General features: G+C 41.8%; 1 protein-coding gene across 3 annotated transcripts; it reads left to right on the top strand.

Moving 5' to 3' along the window:
- The first annotated feature begins 617 nt into the window (after window positions 1-617).
- POLR1D (RNA polymerase I and III subunit D) lies at window positions 618-16,789 on the top strand. Of its 3 annotated transcripts, none has more exons than XM_057399554.1 (3): window positions 618-740; window positions 7,923-7,997; window positions 15,448-16,789. In XM_057399554.1, exons 1-3 carry the CDS (start codon window positions 715-717, stop codon window positions 15,731-15,733), a joined length of 387 nt encoding a protein of 128 aa, XP_057255537.1. In that variant the 5' UTR covers window positions 618-714; the 3' UTR covers window positions 15,734-16,789. The 3 variants fall into 3 exon arrangements, with proteins under 3 accessions (XP_057255537.1, XP_057255538.1, XP_057255539.1); XM_057399555.1 differs by having other exon boundaries at window positions 635-740; window positions 7,927-7,997; XM_057399556.1 differs by lacking the exon at window positions 618-740 and adding an exon at window positions 1,199-1,216.
- Window positions 16,790-18,212: the final 1,423 nt, after the last annotated feature.

Below are 18,212 nucleotides of genomic sequence, written 5' to 3'. Positions count from 1 at the left end.
GACAGCCGCGCTCCGCCACTCCAGCAGCAGCCTGGGGCGCGGGGCCGGTCGGCCGGGCGCGCAGCAGCCTATAGGAGGGCGGCCGGGGCGGGCCGCGGCGGAGCCCTAGGCCGGGGTGTCCCCACCACTCGCCTGATCGCAGCCCGCCTCGTGGGGCGGGACCCCGGCGGAGGAGGGGCCGGCCGGGAAACTGCCTCGCACAGAGCACTGAGAGGAGGCTTGTCCCTGTCCGCCCCAGTCCTGCGGCCCCGCTGAATGCCAAGTCCCTGGGGACTCCGCCGCTGACAGGAGGCGCAGCCCCACTCCCGCCTCCCCGGGAGCTGCCGCCGAGCCCACTCCCGCCCGTCTCCACTCAGACACGGACGACCGAGCGGTAAACGCCCCACACCGGCTTCTCCTGGTGCGGGGCCCGCATCGCTCCTGCCGCCGGGAAGGAGGTGTCCGGTGCGTCCCGCTGGCATGCAGCAGGGCGGGCAGGAGCCCACAGGGCCCGCTGGGACACCGCTCTCCCCTCCTGAGAAGCCGGTCGCGACCGCCTGTGGCCGTAGGTACCTTGCGGGTGTGGCGGCGGCCCGGCTCGCCCCGCCCTGACTCCTCCCCGCCGGGGTCCTCACCGTCCTCTGCGCCTGCCCCTGTCGCTCTGGTCTGCGAAGGGGGAATGGCGTTGGCATTCGCTTAAGGAGCTGGGCCGTAGCGGGGAAAGTGGGCGCCGACATGGAGGAGGACCCAGACCTGGAGAGGTGAGGGGCGAGCGGCTGCGGTGGGGACCGCTGAGCGGCTGCCGGAGTTCTCGGCCTCAGCGGGATTTCTCACCCGAACAGGGCCCGGCCTGATCTTCTGCCCCGCAGGGCCTAGGCGGTGGTGGTCTAGAGCGGGCCCCGGGGCTCTGCGCAGTTTGCCGGTGTGCTCCGAGCTGGCTGCGGCCTTGGGACGGCCCCTCCCGGCGCCCGGCCCGGCTCTCGGGGCGGGAGGCGGCTGCTGGCCCACGGCTGGGAGGAGACCTCGAGCTCGGCTTTGCTCTGACCTACATCGCCCCGGCCCCTGGGTAGCGGTGGGTGCGCGCCAGGGGGTGCGCCCCTGTAGCCGAGCTGCTCCGAGTCCTCACGACAAACCCTTGGAGGCCTCGCTGGGGGAGCTGCAGTAGAAAATTAGCCAAATCTTCGTGCATCAGGAGGAAATCCATTACAAAAAACAGTTGTTCTTGTGAGGCATGCACGTACCATTTAGAAACAAGCTTGAGAAGGCTTAGCTGGCTCATCTTTCATCAGTTATCATTTGGTGATACTTGGTGAAATAAATAAAACCCAAACTTTATTTTCTTGTAAATGGTAAAATAAATAAAGCCCAGACTTTGTTTTCTTACAAATTTCAAGGTTCAGTACTGGAGATCTGGCTGTTGACTAACTGTTAAAATTGTTCTATTCCTTGTATGGAATAATACAAAGTGTTTGGCAGTTATTTTCCACAAAATAATAAAATTGCTTTCTGCTGTGTGTTTTCTTGGTATGAGAAGATGCACCTCTCTGTACATACTGAGTTACTGTATTTCCAAGCAAACGCTTAGGGTTTAAACGTAGATTTCTGTATTTGGAATCTCAGTCACAGCAGGCCTCTTACTTTTGCTTTAAGGAGTAGACTTTAGGTGTTTATATCACAAATTTTGGAGTAATAATCTTATTTGTAGTTATTGGAATTTATTTTTTTTAAACATGCTTCTTTGTGACTGCAATTTTATTATGGATGTTTAAAAAACCCATTACAGTGACTTGGTGACTAGAAGCTTTCTGAACTGTTCTCCTCATGGGTCTCTCCCTTAACCTTAAAGAAACTATGTCTGAGAGTGCTTATAGGAAATAACTTCTCTCTGCTTATATCTGTAAAGTATTTTAAACGAGCCAAAATTGATAGCACTGCAGTGGTGGAAGGCCTCAAGTGCATAATGCTGTCTAAGAGGCCTTTAATTCTTAGTAAGCTACTTCTGCTCTCAGATCATCACTTAAAAGTTTCTTTCTTTATATGCATGAATGTTATTTTTATTAGTGGCATTCCACACTTAAACCTTTTTCATTCATAGCAAGTTGAAACCGTCTCGCTGTTCTTTCTTGCTGCCTGTCTTCTGACTGCTGTGACTGTGCTTGGGACTTGAGGTCCCCCAGGCAGTTCAGGGTATAGCCAGTCAGTCACTGTGGCTGCCTGCTCCAGTCTTGTTCTGATGCTCTCCTTCCCAGGAACCAGATTCAAAGTTTTATCCAGCCTCATAGCTTCAGTTGGAATTGGGGTTTGCTATTCCTTTGCTGTGGCATTATGGTAGATAGTGAAGATGAAGCTCAGTATTACTTATCATGTGGTACACAGTAGAGTTTAGCTGTCCAGTGTCTTCGATCCATGCTGCCATCTGTCTCTGAACACAAACAAATTATTGTGCAAATTATTGTATAAGTACAATTTATTGTACAAATTATTGTACAATAATTGATTATCACTTTCTGGGCTGGATCCTCCTATTATGGGATAGGGCTTTGGGCAATCTAGTCTGGTGGAAGATGTCCCTGCCCATGGCAGGGTGGTTGGAGCTAGGTGGTCTTTAAGGTCCCTTCCAACCCAAACCATTCTATGATCAGTTACGTTTTCTACCATCAGCTTTCGTAACAGCTCACTTTGCTAGTAGCACCCTGAATTCAGCTTGTGTTGTATGCATGTAGATGTCATGCTTGGATATTTCTTACTCCAAATATGCTTCCTTACCCAATCTTCAGGAGTTTAATACAGACCTTTTTATCCTTTGGTTTTACAGACTACTCCTTAGTTTCATATTCAGTGACCTGTTGACCATACTCTCCTGTGAGTAGTACAGTGGTGGTAGTTAAGGTTTATAATTTTTAGGCTTTTGGTAGTATGGCTTTTGCATACAAATAATGGCATTTCTCTTCTCCAGACACAGTGTTAACTATTTTAGGTATATTTTGAGTGTTTAAAAATGGGCTTATTTGGAATATTTTCAGTAGTCTGTCTCTGAATTTATGCTTGTCTTGCATGTGCAGGTCTTAACTAACAGATGTAAGGGGTTTATTTTATTTACCATGGCAGAAAAAGAAGTATAAATTTTTTTGTGCATGTTTTCTCAGGTCTGAAGCAAATTTTGTGCCCCAGCATTCCAAATAGTGATCTGTTAAGACAAATAAGTCCTATTTCTTTGTTGTTATCTAAGGAGAGGTCTTGTCATCTTGCTTGTTCTATTTTGTCCTTACTGACACATTTTCCTGCTGTTATTTTTCAGTTTCACTGTGTCTGACTCTTGCTTGACCTTGTGTTTGATGTTTTTCTCACTTTAATAGGAAGTGATAGTTGCTACCAAAGCTGAATACTGACTCACAAGTTACCATGTGACTGTTCCATACTCTGGGTTTTCAAACTGTAAATGCTGTAAATACCACAGGTGTGTGAAATAGTAATATTTGCTACATTCTGCTGACTTACTTACTTCCTCTGCTCCATTTCACGCAGTAACCTTTGCTAGAAGTATGAACTGATTGTTTTTTCCTGTGAACATACCGGTACATCAGTGAAGGCCCAGAGTCTTGAGATACCGTGTGATTCTAAGAAAATTCTAGGCTAAATTCTGTTAATACATAATTAATGTTATTGTGAAGATAGGACCCAAGAATGGGGGGGGGGGGGGAAGGTTACAATCAGCTACTAGGAACTGTTTAGTTTGTTTCCCTTGCAAGCAAGTGCATGTCCTTTTCCTAGTTTATTTCAAGTAAATATCCATTGAGACATTACAGGGATAATACTTTATATCCCTACCTAAAAAAAAAAAAAAAACTAACTTGTTTCTTCCCTGTCTCTTTCCTAAATTTTCATGGTGGTTTTGTGTGTTTGAAGCCAGCAAATATGTCATTTCTCTGTGAATGTAAAAGTAGCTTTGTTACACTATGTGTCTAAATCCTTCTATAATCCATTCTTTCAACAACTATAAATATTTCATAACCTTGGATACCATACTTTATTAGAGGTGCCTACCAAGCTTGTTTGGAGCACCATTTACTTGGAATTAAGTGTTTCCTAAGGAGATGCTGTTCTGAATCACGAGGATTGCTTTAATTCTGTAACAAGAGGACTGTAGCTGAGAATCTGTAGTCTAATATTTTTGCTGCACAGGCATCCCAATTACACTTTCCAGCAAGCAAGCTTTGTGCCTTGGAGACATTAATTGATAGTTCTTACTATTGTTTTTAACAGTTAAAATCAAAGTTTCAGGATTTGGTATGCCATTCTTTCTCATATTCATGGCCAAAAAAAAAAGTGGTCTGCAAATTAAAATCAGAGTCTTAAATGGAGTGGTATATTCACTACTCAAGCTGGTCAGAATATCAGCACAGAAATGTGCTGCAAATAGAATTCATGGAACTGACAAATAGAATGTTTAAGTAGGTAGAAACCTGATCGACAGAGAATGAGAGCATTCACATGCCCAGTGTGGTGTGTCTTTGCCCTTGAACAAGTGTTAGCAAGTTTGTGGCATATTTGTCCATTTTTTTCCCATTCTTGCTCTTAATATTGTGGGTTAGGCTGTATTTTTGACAGATAGGCCAAATCAGCTCACAGGAGTTAATTATAGATAACACTGGCCTTCATTACCATTCCTTTATTGTGAAAGGCGGTATTTTCAGTCCTTTACTTGACTGAAGGTCTTGAGATTAATTATTCAGATGTAATCAGAATACCAACATCACTTCTATTTCCAGTCCCATGCATGGTTGAAAAGAAGTTGTGTAGTCAGCATAAAACTACTTTAAGAAAACTGATTAAAAAACCCTGCTGTTTTCCTTCCTGGGCTTGCAGCTTGCTGTTAGGACCTAGAGTGCCTCAGGAAGTAGGTATAAGTGTGATTTTTGGGGATTGCAGTAGCCGAGCAGCCTGGCCTTTGAATTGAATAGTAATGGTGTAGACTGCAAGCAGTTATTAATGCTATGAAGGTCTTTCATGAAAATGTGTAATAAAGATGACCCTTCTCTGACTTTGGGAGGTGTTGAATATGAAGGCTGCCCTCCTGCTCCAGGTCTGTGTACTTCCGTAGCCAATTGTGTGCTGTGAAGCAATTCCAGTAGATACATGAGAAGATGGCATGGGTGGAGATGGCAGTTTGTTAGGTTATGTGCTGGAAGCTGCCAGGCATGTCCACAGAGGAGAGGGACTTTTTACAAGGGCATGTAGGGACAGGTCAAGGGGGAATGGCTTCAAACTGAAAATGGTAGATTTATGTTAGATATTAGGAAGAAATGCTTACTGTGAGGGTGGTGAGGCACTGGCACAGGTTGCCCAGAAAAGTTGTGGCTGCCCCATCTGTGGCAGTGTTCAAGGCCAATTTGGATGGGGCTTGGAGCAGCCTGGTCTAGTGAAAGGTGTCCCTGCCTGTGGCAGGGGAGTTGCAACTAAGCAGTCTTTAAGAACCCTTCCAACTCAAGCCATTCTGTGGTGACTAAAGAAAGACCATGGCGGATGTGGGATCCCAAATAATACCCACCCCTGACTGCTCCCAAGCCCATCCTGAGAGCCACCAGCCCATCAGAAGTTCATCTTCACAAGCCCAGAGGAGCACAGGGCACAGTGGCAGATGGGAGCCCCACAGTAAAGACGAGGAGGAATGAATGTCTTCTCTAGGTCTCTCCTAGGACTGACTCCAGGAGCCAGCCTCAGCTTCCAGGCATGACACCCATCAAGATGAGTCAATGCTGGGGTGCCTTTGAGACTTATGGGTGTTGCTGCCTCAGGTTGTGTGACGCATTATGGGATGTGTGAGAACAGCATTTTGAGGTTGCCTGTGGCTTTTTATGGGATGTGCAGGGGAGGAACCAAAGGTGGGGAAAGGGGTAGGTTCAGGTGACCTGCAGAGAAGCAACAGTGGGGAAAATAGAGGAATAAGGGAATCGTGAGGTGTGTTTGTGTGTGAATAGGCTGCTGATTGGTTCACTTGTCTACACTTTGCCTGCTGGGAATAGATTTTCAACCTTGCTGCTGGTTGGACCTGGGTATAGAGCTGTGGCTGCCTGGCCTCTCAGCCATCAGATCCAGCATGATGTGTCTTCTGCTAGCAGAGTGGTCTGTAGTTTCAAGCATTGGGTGGTCTTTGTAATGACATGGTGTTTTCATTGCCTGTAACTGTATCAGACATAACTCTTTATTACCAATTGTTAATTTTTCAGCCTGTTTGATCTTTTGGGGAAAAAGAAAAAAAAACTGAAGCTCTTTCCCTGAGTGAGGAATAGTAAATATCTCCGGTATTGCCTGACTTCAGAGCCTTAAACATTTTCCTGTTCTTTGGGCACATTCATTTGTGGTGCAGGTGGTTAGGATTTATTTAACAGGAGCTTTGCCTGTAACCTTAGAATATAGAGGAAAAAGTGTAATCCCTCCGAAATGTAACTAGGTCTTGGGAACATGCTCTGGAAGATAAAAATACCATTGCTTGTACCTTTGTGTTACTGTAATTCTGCAGCTAAGCTTGACTGCTCAAAAAGGATTGCCACAGCAAGTTTTAAGTGGTATTTGCTATAAAACATGCCAGAATGATGAAAATGTTCTTAAATATGTCTCTGACCCTAATTTTCCCTCCTATCAGTCCCATGGTCTTTGGGTGGCTCTCATGTGAAAGCTGCGTGCTGCATTCCCTTTGCTCATGCTGCCACTGTTGGAGTTGAAGCTGGCAGCCACAGGGCTGTTTGTATTATAACCAAGCTGTAAAAATGAAGAGAACAAAGAATGCAGAGTCCCAAGAGGCCTCTAAAAGCAAATGTAAAAACCTTGTTTGCATAGCTTTTAAGCTTTTGGCTTGCTTCTGTAGAGGGTATAAGTTCAGTGAGTGGAAACACATTCTTTCAAAGAGGATCTGAGCTTGGTTTCTTTCATTTGTCTGTGCAAGTCGAAAGGGCTTTGTAAAGGTGCAGTGAGTAAGAGTGATGTTGAAAGACCAATATTAGGAAACAGTGTTTGATTACAAAGGAGGGTGTCAACTTATAAGGCTACTAAGATGGATGCCAAGTCAGTCTGATCTTTGATATAACCAGAGGAAAAAAAGGTCTCAGATACTTTGGTTAAGATAAATAGTTGCTTACAGTTAACTAACCAAATTGTTAGTTTATGCATTCAATTTATAAAATAAATGGCTCACATTATCCATTCATTGGTTTTCCCATTAACTTCAAGCATGTACTGTAAAGCAGTTGAAATTGATTTGTAAAGAGAGCTGAAAGACTGATATTGCAGGAGTTCTCTATAATTTGCATAATTTAGAATCTGATGACTTTTTATGTGAGCATAGTTACCTAATTGCTATAGTGCTAGCCTGGCCAGTTTGTTTTAGAAGGTACTGAATGTAAAGGTTGGTTGTTTTGGGTAGTGGTGGATCGTAGTCACAATGATGGTCTCTTTTCTTCCACTTTTACATGAAGCTACTGCAGTTTGAGAGCTGATAGTTGCAGTGATTTGATTATCATCTGGCTGCTTGCTGTTCTACTGGTGGTGGTGAACTGTGCTCAAAACAGGTCTGCTGTGGTTGAGAGACTTCAGGAGAAACCTATGTGAAGTGACAGCAGGGAAGAGCATTCCTAAAGTGAAGTGACAGGGACTTGCTTTTCAGTGTAGGACATCAATTTTGTACACTTTTATTTCTGTTCTTCAGTTAGTGTTGCAACTATTGTATTTGCAACAGTTTTAATCGCTTTTAATATCTTAGAACGTTTCTTTTCATTTTGGCGCATAGGAATGTGAATTATCTTAATAAAAATCAAGATTGTTTTGGTAGCCTCTTTATTTCTTTCTTCATTTCCATGAAACAGCTATCCAATTTATTTACCTAAGTACATAAAGTGGCAAGTGCTTGTGTTGTGCAAGTGGTGACTTTTTTTTCTCCTCATATTTAGGAAGGCTGTGGAAGAGTTACTTAAAGAGGCAAAACGTGGGAGAACCAGAGCTGAGACAATGGGAGCTATGGGTTGGTAAGTTGTGCCAAGAGGAAATGAATGCTATGATCGATGCCAAAATAAGTCTTACATTTAACATGTGATAGAAGTCTCTTACCTTTAATGTGCTTCATATTTAAATAATTTGTCTTCATCCAGGTATTAGTTTGTCTGGGCAAAAATTTGAGTCCAGATAAGAAGGAAGTTCAAGTAAATTCTGCTTGCATTAAATTGCTTGTCTGAATATGTTGAAGTCAAAGCAACTGGAAAACTGGGAATAGCTTCTATAATAGCATTTCTGTATAATTGATGGAATTGTGATGTTGAGATTGGAACCTTGTGAGTCTTGAAAATACCGAGTAGCTTCAGTGTGCATGCACATACTGGCCACATTTTACTGGGTTACATTCTGTTTAAGTTAAAGGAATTTTAGCCTGAATTCACAACCTAACAAAGAAATCTAAACCATTAATACAGTGAAAATAAGAAATCATCCTCTAGCAGAAAATTCACATGTAAACTGCAGCAAAAAATGAACTCAAAGTATATTCCAGTAACCCAGGGGCTAATTTGTATAGCCAGTCAGAAAAGAATCACAGTATTTAAATCTTAAGTGAAATTCAGTATTAATTCTTCAGTGCAGTATTTCAGTTTTTACAGCTAGATTATCATGGAATGTAATTATAATTAAAGAGGTAATAACATGCTGAGAAGGGTCATTCATCTCTAAAGTAGTGTATATAACTTTGATAAGAAACTATTTGATCTAGGGATGACCATGCAAGTAGTGCACCAGTTGACTTAATCTCATTTGTAGATACAGTTTGGCTTTCTTCACCAACCTGAGATAAGCCTGCACTGTTAATCAAGTTCTTAGCTGGATTCTTGGTTATGTTTGTTTTGGTAGCTCTGAAGACATCAAAATAGTGTCCTGCTGAAAAAAAAAAAGTGAATCTTTTATGTTTTCTAAACACGTTTTGGGGTGTTTTCGTGTATTTTACCCAGTATTTCTGCTAGTGTTTATATCCTTTTTATTAAAGTAGTTCAATTGATTTAATTCCCTAGGGTGGCTGTCGCTATACTGACACAGCATGCTTTTGCTGTCAGCCTTGCCAGATGGCCAGGTAAACCAGTGCTGAGAATCAGCAGTGAAGTGTTGCATGCATCCAGTTACTGTGAGTTTGCAAGTTAATTCCAGGCATGGAGACTAAAGATTTCTGTTGGGAGATAGCCAAGTGTCACTGTGCAACTGTGCTGCCTGCCCCTTGTGCAGTCTGGAATACCTGCCAGGACTATGTATAGGCTTCTGTTCCTGGCTGCTTGTTATTCCTTATCTGTAAAATAGTCCTGCTCAGCTGGCTATGATGATCAGCTTGGGGTAGCACGCAGTTTACTAAAGTCTGATGCCCAAGACCTGCCAGAGGGGATAGATAAGGGTGACCTGTTCTTCAGAACAGCTGCAGATTCCACTAGAGTGAAATAATGTCTGGCTATGCCAGGCTTGCATGAAAGGTGGAAGAGAGGATAGTTAAGAAGGCTTCAGGCAGAGGAAGACTGTTGACGTAAGGGCTGGTGTGGTGATACCCTAAACTGAAACTGTTGAAGTAAGGATTCTTGCAACTGCAGAGGAACATGAAGATAGCTATACTGGGTGAAACAAAGGATCAGTCTCTGCAGTGCCTGTCTCCTTTGGCAGTCGATACCTGGTGCCTAGGAAATGCAGCAAGAAAAGTACAGTAAGGTAGCAGTACTTCCTCAAGGTGCAATCTCAGCTTTGGGCAGTCTGCAGCTCAGGATATCCTGCACTGACATGGTGGGGTTGTTTGGGTTTTTTTTTAATGATGCTTCTCCAGGGACTTTTGCCTCCCTAAATTTGTCCTTAGAATGGCAGTAATCCCGTTTGTCACAGATCTGCTGCCATAGAGTCTGGCATAGGCTAGTGTACAACTGGTGTATGTGACCATATGTCATCACCAGCGTGTCTAAAAGCATGGTCTTAGCAGGTAAAACGCAAAACCTTCCTTCCTTGCCAAACTCAAAATGCTTACAGGTGTGTTTCATGAGGACTTCTGGGATTTCCTCAGCCCTTTGTCAGAGGAGTCCTGAAGAAGAGATGCACAAACCCTGGAGACATCTAGTTTAAGGCCATCAGTCCTGCATTGATACTGGATAGTTGAAGCCACTCTGCCTATGAAGAAAAGATTTGTTCTGCCACCTGTCTTTGGGTAAGGAGAAGCAGAGGCTGCTACTGCTCATACTTCTCTGATTCCAGTTTATGTTGCTCTCCAGCACCTGGTGAATACTGGGAAATGCATTTCTGGAGTCAGTGGCATTTGACAGGAATTGGTTAAAGGGCGGTGTGTGGGGAGGTGGCATTCCTGGGGGGATCTATATTGTGCATGCCATTACAAAGGAGTAGTGTCTCCTGGTGGGTGCTGATTGCAGCGAAAGCTTAGTCCACAAGCCTCTGAACACTGTTTTGGGACTGCTTTCAGGTTCAAGGCACTGCTCTGTTGCTGTCCAGAGTGGTAAGTTCTCCATAGTTCAAGTGCTCTGTTTGAAGAAGGTTCCCCAAGCACACCTACTTAACTTTTTGCTGTGTCCTCATGTGAGATGGATAGTCAGCTGCTATTTAAGCCTAAACTGCAGGCATCAAGCTAGCATAGCTGACAGGTATAGGAAAAATGTACCAAGCAGTCATCCTGTAGTCCACAGTCTCTGATACAAAGACTCACCTTTAAATATGGGCCAGCGTTGCTAATATTTATTCCAGTTTGGAATTGCTTTACTTTAGTGTTACATTGTCTTATAAGTGCTGTGGATAACATTGGTAGGTGCTACAACCTGTAGGGGTTAGATGTTAGTAGAATAAAGGCTTGTCCCCAGCAGGGAGGTTGTTGGTGATAATGGAAAAGAGCTTATGTGAGAGGGGAAGTTATCTGAGACTCTCTGGCCATGGAGCATCTGTCAGTATTAAAGTCTGAGCTGGTTAAGAATCTTGTCTGTCTGGCCACCATGCTCTCAGAACTGCTCAGGTTGGTAGTATCTAGATCCTTGGCAAATTAATCCAAGAAATACTGGGTATTCACATTTGTAGGTTTTGCATTATTGGCTCTTGAGTGTTAACTTGTTCCTTGTATCTCCTCAAGATTCTTGTTCTCAGCACTGCAGCATTTCTAGTTCCTGCAGTGCTCCTTTTGTATGTACTCTGTGGCCATAGTGATTCTTGTGAGAGGTCTCCTACATCCTTATGACATCTACATGATGTTGATTCTGCTGCTGATGTATCTGGGTCAAGCATTTGTGGAACTAATCACAAACAAGAAAAGGTTTAAGAGAAGGGACGGTTCTCTTCTGAAGGTGTCTTCATGCCAGAAACGTTGAGCAAAAGGGAGCAGAATATGTGGTTGAATCTCAGTGATGCTGCTGTGATGCTAGAACTTCTGGGAAGAGAAAAGACAGCAAAACAACTGTTTGGAAGTTAGCATTTGAAGGGCCAGCTGGATCCTGGGTGAGAAGTTGTGGGCAAATAGTGTAAAAACACTTGAAATCATTAGATAGATTTATCCTTGCTTCATCAGATAGTATTGGACACAGGTGGAATAAAGCTATAGGATGTTGGAGGTTTTCTGTTTTGTTTCTAGGTAAAATGAAGCTAAAAGCTCATCTTTCCTTGAGTGGTTTTGTTGGTCCTATGTACATAATTCATAAGCTTCCTTATAGCAGTGAAGTTAGGTCCTGTTTTAAGGGGTTGTTCTGCTTTAATTCAGAAAGGCAGTTGAAATGCCACAAAAGCTACTTCTTGGGAAAGGTCTAGAGGCTTTTTTAGTTGTTTTTCCTCCAACATATAGGTCTTATCTTCAAAGATGCTAGTAGCAAGTAAGCAAAGGCTGAACTGAATACAGTCTTCTTGGCTTACTTGAAAAGCTTACCTAAAATAAGATATGGAAAACAGGATGTTTTGGGATGGGTTGTTCTGCTCTACATTGTAAGAGCAGATGAAATTACAAAAAGAAGATAAAGTGTGGAGGCACTGAATTACTTTTAACTCCATTTCTTGTAAGGCAATCCTAAAATTGCTTTCATTCATATAGACAACTTTCTGTTCAATACCAAATGTGTTAGAGGTACTGCAGAATACAAAATCATGAAGATTTGGCTGAAGTGTTTAAGGGCACCAGAACTGTGAAATGCTGTATTGCATCTTGTCTTTGAATGGGTGTTGCATGACTGTGCAGAAACACTGCAGTGTGATTCCTCTAGATCTCTTTCATTTGAATGTAAAGAGGAGAAACAGAGTGCAGACAGCAATTGAGAGTAAATGCGTTAAAATCTTGTGATCAGAGTACAGGTTCCCATCCAAAGTCCTGCCAGCTGTATCTGGCTACCAAGACCATAAAAGCTTGCAGTGTCCTCCCAGGCTTCCTCTTTTATGAGATCCTTGTGAAAGGATAACAGCCAGATAAGTTGGTTTGGCAAAACAACCCCTAGCTGCCTGTTGTTTTTTTTTTTTCTTTTGCCTTCAGTCACTGTATCTTCCCTGGAAAGATGTGATCTGCTGCATATGCTGAGACTGGCTGTGCCAAACCTGTCTGATACGTCCAGTTACTCAGCAGAGACAAAGACTAGCTCATGGCATTCTGGTTTCTTAAATGGTGTCAGCATGTATCACTGTTAAGAGCTTGCACAGTACACTTCTGTGTACAGCTGAACTGCAGTGCTATACTTGATGACAGGTTTTGGCAGGAAATTCTGTATTATTGCACAGAAGTTGCCTTAAAATATCAAAAGTAGAGTTAAGATTTGACCTGTGTGGCAATAATGAATTTAATCTTTTTTTGTTGCTCAAAATGTGGTGTTGACTTTTTGTCACTGCACAGTGGGGAGGGAGATTTTGGGGTGTGGGGGACTTACCTGTAGAGGGGGACAATGTTCCGTGTGTAAGAATAGTTTGGTTTAGCTTCTTGGAGCATGCAGTGTAACAAATGAACCCTGAGTGAATACGGTGCTACAGAGCTGGAGTTAATTTTGTAGACCAGACTGCTCAAGAATTGCAGGTTGCATGCTTGCTTTGGTCACTCCTGCAACCCTGCTTCAGGCACACTTCAGTTTCAACTTTAATGTTTTTTTAACATGCTTTTGTTTAATAAAAGCTTTAAAAATCTGATCTGTGGCCCTGTTTACTAGGTAGCAGTATCATGTTCCACTTTGCATAGGCTCAGCTTGCCTCCCAGCCCTTCAAAATTTATATTGAAGGCAAAACTGTCATTGAATTGAGTGTTGCAGGATCAGACCTACAGCAAGCCAAAGGCTTGTCATTGGAGTCGGTTTTCTCACTATTAGAAATGCTCTCAAAGAGATCAGTGGATTAATATCGTTCACTTTTAATCTTCACAGCTCCATATAACCATGGATATATGTAAACATTATGGGCTTTTGTGCATGTGTAATGTAGCATGTGCTATTCATCTTGTTTCCTTTAAGAGTTAAAAGCAGAATTTGCTTTGTTAAAGTCTGAGGTCACTAAAATCAAGGACTAATAATTCTCTTCAGTGGCATAACTTACTGCTGATCTGTGAAAGCCCAGTGGCTCGCTTTTGTCACTGTAGGAGGTTTAACTAATAGCATCTCTTAGCCAACACTGAAGCCCTGCATTTCTTATCAGTTTTCATTCTTAATATAGCTCAAACAACACTCATAGTGCCAGAAAGAAATAAATACTTCAGGAAGGTGAATTTATTTAGGGCAGATTGTCTCATTCTGGTGCTATATATTTACTACTTAATCAATGCATTAGCTCCTAAGAAAAAGCAAGGGGAAGGGGACAAATGTGAAATAGCTTTTGCCTGAGTGCAGCCTAGAGAAAGCTGCCCTCGTTGGCAGAAATGTTGAGGTGCAACAGTTTAGTGCTGGCATAAGCCATACCGAGAATGTAAGTGTTGGCTGTTTTGTGGTATGTCTTGAGTGTAACCTGTGCCATGGCATGTTCAGCACCATGTTTGTAGGTAATATAGCTTGAAGTAGAAACCGTATTCTACTGACATATGTTAGTCTTGTTTTTTTTACTCATTAATACAGTTAATGGATAAATACTGTCTCCCTAATTTACAAAACATCTGTACTAGGTGCAGATCTAGAATTTTTTAATGATTTTTTTTTAACTAGGATTGGAGCAAACCAGTGTAGATTTATATGCAGAAAGCTTAGAAGACTCTAAAACTAGCTATGCTGTGGAAATAGGTCATGAGATACCTAGCGGAAATAAGACAGTGTGGCTGTTTAATGTATACTTCTGAAATTATTCTCATGATTGTTCTTATCCTAAATCCCTAAAGAACTTATCAGTAATACTTAGTAGGCAGACCTGAAGGAAAACACCACTGTAAATGCTATGTCCAGTTCAAAGTCATGAAGTATGTGAAATAATCAGATGTGATCTCTGTTACACTTTGTTGTTCTGATTATTCAGAGGTGTCAAAGATTTTTAAATGGTCAGGAATAGTTTCTACATTTAAACAAAATATTCAGGTAGAATAGGTGATCCTAACATTGTGGTGTTAGGATTCATTGACTCCATAGTGGATCCAGTAAGTGGCACTGTGATCTCCAACAGCTCTGCTTTTTTAGGGTAATCAGTAACTTCTCCAAAACTCAAAAATGTTGTGAAGACAAACATCACGGTGACTCCTACCAAAAACCAAGTCTTCAGAGTGATTTCTGCTGACTGCAGGAATATTTTCAAACTTGTTTTTTCTCATTCCATTCTTTAAGAGCTTATGAATTTGGAATACAGCTGATACCACAAGATAAATGAAATATACAATACTTATTAGTACAATACTTATTGTACAATACTTATACTAAATATAGATGATAAACTATGTGCAAAAGTGATAAGCTGTAAGAGGAGAAAGTCGGAAACAGTGGGAAAGGGTTGGATAAGTATCTCTTCTGTTTAAGAAAAAGAAAAAATATTTGGTGGTTGCCAGATACAAGTTAAAATTGGTATGCCTTGTGTATGTTTTATCGCTACAGCTGTTTGGGTTCTTAATGCAAGTATATATCTTAATTTCTGAATATCTCAATTTGTTACATAATGCTGACTTTAGTAGATTATCATTTTATAAACTGTTCCAATTTGACTTAGAATATGATACTAAATATTTGATTCCTGAATGTCTAAGTTAAGCACCATCAACCTTAAATATATCGCCATCCTCTGCTTCCCCCTGCACACACTACCCTGTGAAATTCATGTGGATTTCACTGTGTTGAAGTAGAATAATTTTCATCCTATAAAGGGTGAGATAAAAGGAGAATGGAGACTACCTTGAGCATATCTTTCTGTACTGAGAGTTTACACTAGGTGGCATGCAAGGAAAGCCAAAAGCACAAACCTGTCTTAAAAATATTTGAAGTTAAAATCTCAGACTTGTTTCATGATGGTTTTATCTTGTCTTTTGATGACTTTTAAATGTCTTTACAGGTTGAAATGTCCTCTTGCTGGTACAAATAAAAGATTTCTTATTAATACCATCAAAAACACATTACCGTCTCAAAAAGAACAAGACCAAGAACGCGAGCAAAAGGAAGACAGTAAAGAGCCTGAGCCGAACAAAAGTAGGAGAGAAGAAAAACCAAAGAAACGCAGAATTCACCCATACACACCCGGCCTTCAGTCCAGAAGGAGAGTCAGCTACTCTCCTCCAAGGCACCAAAGCAGGAACCAGCACACAAAGGATAAGCACGAAAAGCGATCAAGCAAGCGATGAGGAGAGTGATGAACATGTGTTGTTACAAGCTAGGAATATCATTAAGTGTCGGACTGCAGGGATGTCTCAGTTTTTCAGGAAAAGATACTGTTCAAAACTGAATTTTGAACCAAGATGCTTGTGTGAGAAGTAACCTTGAGGTAGCATTAGAAAACGTTTCCTTGAGATCTGTAAGAGAAAAGCAGAGTGCAGCATAAATCTTCAGTTGTTTTAGAACAGACATTCCTTTCCCTTTGCTTCATTCCTCTTTCTCTTTCTGGCTAAGCTTAGAGTCTTGGTGATGGAGTGTGGTACGTGTGTCACTGATAAAACTCATTTAGTCATGTCACCCTTTGGGAAAAAAAATCAATTAAGCAGAGATCTATTTATTGTGTAAAGCTGGCGGAACTTCTTTGCTGCTGACCAATAAAGAAGTTTTGCCTGTTTGAGTTAGTTTAGTATTACAGAATCTAGAGGGAGGGAAAGCTGGTCAGTGCCTGGCCAAGCACATGGATTTTTGTATAGAATATAAGAGTTAAAAAGGACAAATTTAAAACGGGCAGTGCTTGTTTTGCTCTCCAGAAGCAACTGCCAAGAAATACTGATTTGCTTGGTTTTGTATATTGACAAACCTATCAAAGGTATTAAACATTACCAGTAAAAAGCCATAACTGCAATAATTGTCTCTGTTTAGACTTCCCTCTGGAAGGAAATAGTTTGAACAGTCTGTTGTCATGGTGCTTTCAAAACAAACCTTGAAGTCAAAATTACCATGTTCTCTGTCCACTGCTAGTAGTTTCCAAGTAAATGTGTAATACTAGAAGTGCAGAGGTGATACTTAAAAACAGTCAAATGGTCACTTTCCAAGCCTGTGTGACAATTCTGTAGTGGTACAGTTCTTAAACTTGTGACTTGGAGCACACATCAGCATATTCTATGTCTCACTTCTGTTTGTGATCCAGTAACAAACTTCTTTGTGAAATATTTTGTATTTCAGTATTCTCAAAAGTAGGTGTTTTGAACATAGGTTTCCGGTTTTAAGTGTATGGGACAATAAAGTGAAAATGTTCACTGAAAGTGCTTTGTGGAGTTAATGCTTCTAATGGGTTTCTTCACTGAAATGAGTGAGCCTCCTCTAACGGAAAGGAGGACCAGCGCTTCGTGGTCCTTCAGTGTTGTGTCGGGACAAGAGTGCCACCTATAGGCTTGTCTCTTCGTGCTGTACTTAACTCTCTTGGAAAGATCACATTAGCTAGGAGGTGGGGAGACCAAGGCAGAGATCTTTTGGGGCTGGATTTTGATGCATGAGCTGGGAATTACTCTTCTAAGTAACGTGAAGTTAATTGAAGTGGTGCTGAGCCCACCAGTGGCTGCCAGGGTCACAATAGCCAATAAAGTGGGATATTGCTACAGTTCCACTGAGGAGTTGTGAACAATTTCTCTGTTTCCCTGCAGGAACCGTAGCACTAGAATAGAAGCCCCAGAAATTTCCAACGATTTAATTGTGATCCATGAAAAAAAAAAAAGTAGTATTTTTGGAGATGTAGGACTATCTTTGCTTTAAATAATCAAATGTTGTTTGTAGTCCTTCCTTTCCTGGTCACTGGTTGTGTTCTTAATAATCGTTTTTTGAAGGACAGCACCTGTAATACTGTCTGGGCTCTGCTACAGTGACAGGATAGATGTGGCTTTGCAGCAGAGTTCATCTCACCATTGGTCAGGATCAGGACTGGAGATGTTCTGCAGAACAAATCCCCATGAATTCTTGCTTGTTTGGCTTGTGATATTACAATGCCCTGAGACACTCAGGCCTTCAAACACCCCTCTAGGATAAGTGCTGCTGTTGATTCTACATTGATTTAAGCCAGGCTTTTAGGTAGGGGAAATGAGCAGAACATGCTTTCAGCATTAGTCTGCATGGTTGCTAGAGAGTGCTTCTGTCCTAGAAATGCTCAACTAGAGGATCTGACATGACCTAAAGCAGATAGCTGGAGAAAGCCTGTCTTAATTAGTGGTGGTAAGTTCAGATCTAATTCTGGTTTTTTATGACTTACAGAACATATGCAAGTTACTTCTCTTTCATTGGTTGATTCTGTATTTTATTGCTGTATTTTATAAATGTAATAAAACCACAAACCTGCTGCTCATTAACTGTTCTTAAGGCAAGTGTTCAGCTGCTGACTACTTTATTTAATTAAAAAAATGGGTGCGTAAAGCCAGGTTTGCGTTGTATCTGCAGTTGTTCATACTGCGCAGCACCAGCATCACATTTATAAGGTATCTTAAAGGTAGGACTTAAGCCCTGAAGCTAAAGCTTGAACATGACTTTTCAAAATGTTTTCAATTGCTGTAACTCAGAATACTTGTTGCTTGAGGTGCCTTGCCCTTAAAGTAAATAAATACATAAATAAATAGTATGTTCTTGGTCTCAGCTTCCCATAGTAGTGCATTGCAACCTGATTACTCACATGGGGAGGAATGCACCTTATGTTAATGTTGC

Source organism: Pezoporus wallicus, unplaced genomic scaffold (genome assembly GCF_028554395.1).
Source record: "Pezoporus wallicus isolate ANWC-B61680 ecotype Strahan unplaced genomic scaffold, APGP_CSIRO_Pwel_v1 scaffold_6446, whole genome shotgun sequence".
NCBI classification, from domain to species: Eukaryota; Metazoa; Chordata; class Aves; order Psittaciformes; family Psittacidae; genus Pezoporus; species Pezoporus wallicus.
Note: the sequence above shows the minus strand (reverse complement) of the source record. Positions and strands in the feature narration are given on the sequence as shown.

What these genes read in the sequence shown, in the direction of transcription:
- POLR1D (XM_057399554.1), top strand. Translation starts at nt 715, where the DNA reads ATGGAGGAGGACCCAGACCTGGAGAG. An exon ending in GAGGACCCAGACCTGGAGAG is followed by an intron (nt 741 to 7,922) that starts GTGAGGGGCGAG and finishes CCTCATATTTAG; the next exon opens with GAAGGCTGTGGAAGAGTTAC. An exon ending in ACAATGGGAGCTATGGGTTG is followed by an intron (nt 7,998 to 15,447) that starts GTAAGTTGTGCC and finishes ATGTCTTTACAG; the next exon opens with GTTGAAATGTCCTCTTGCTG.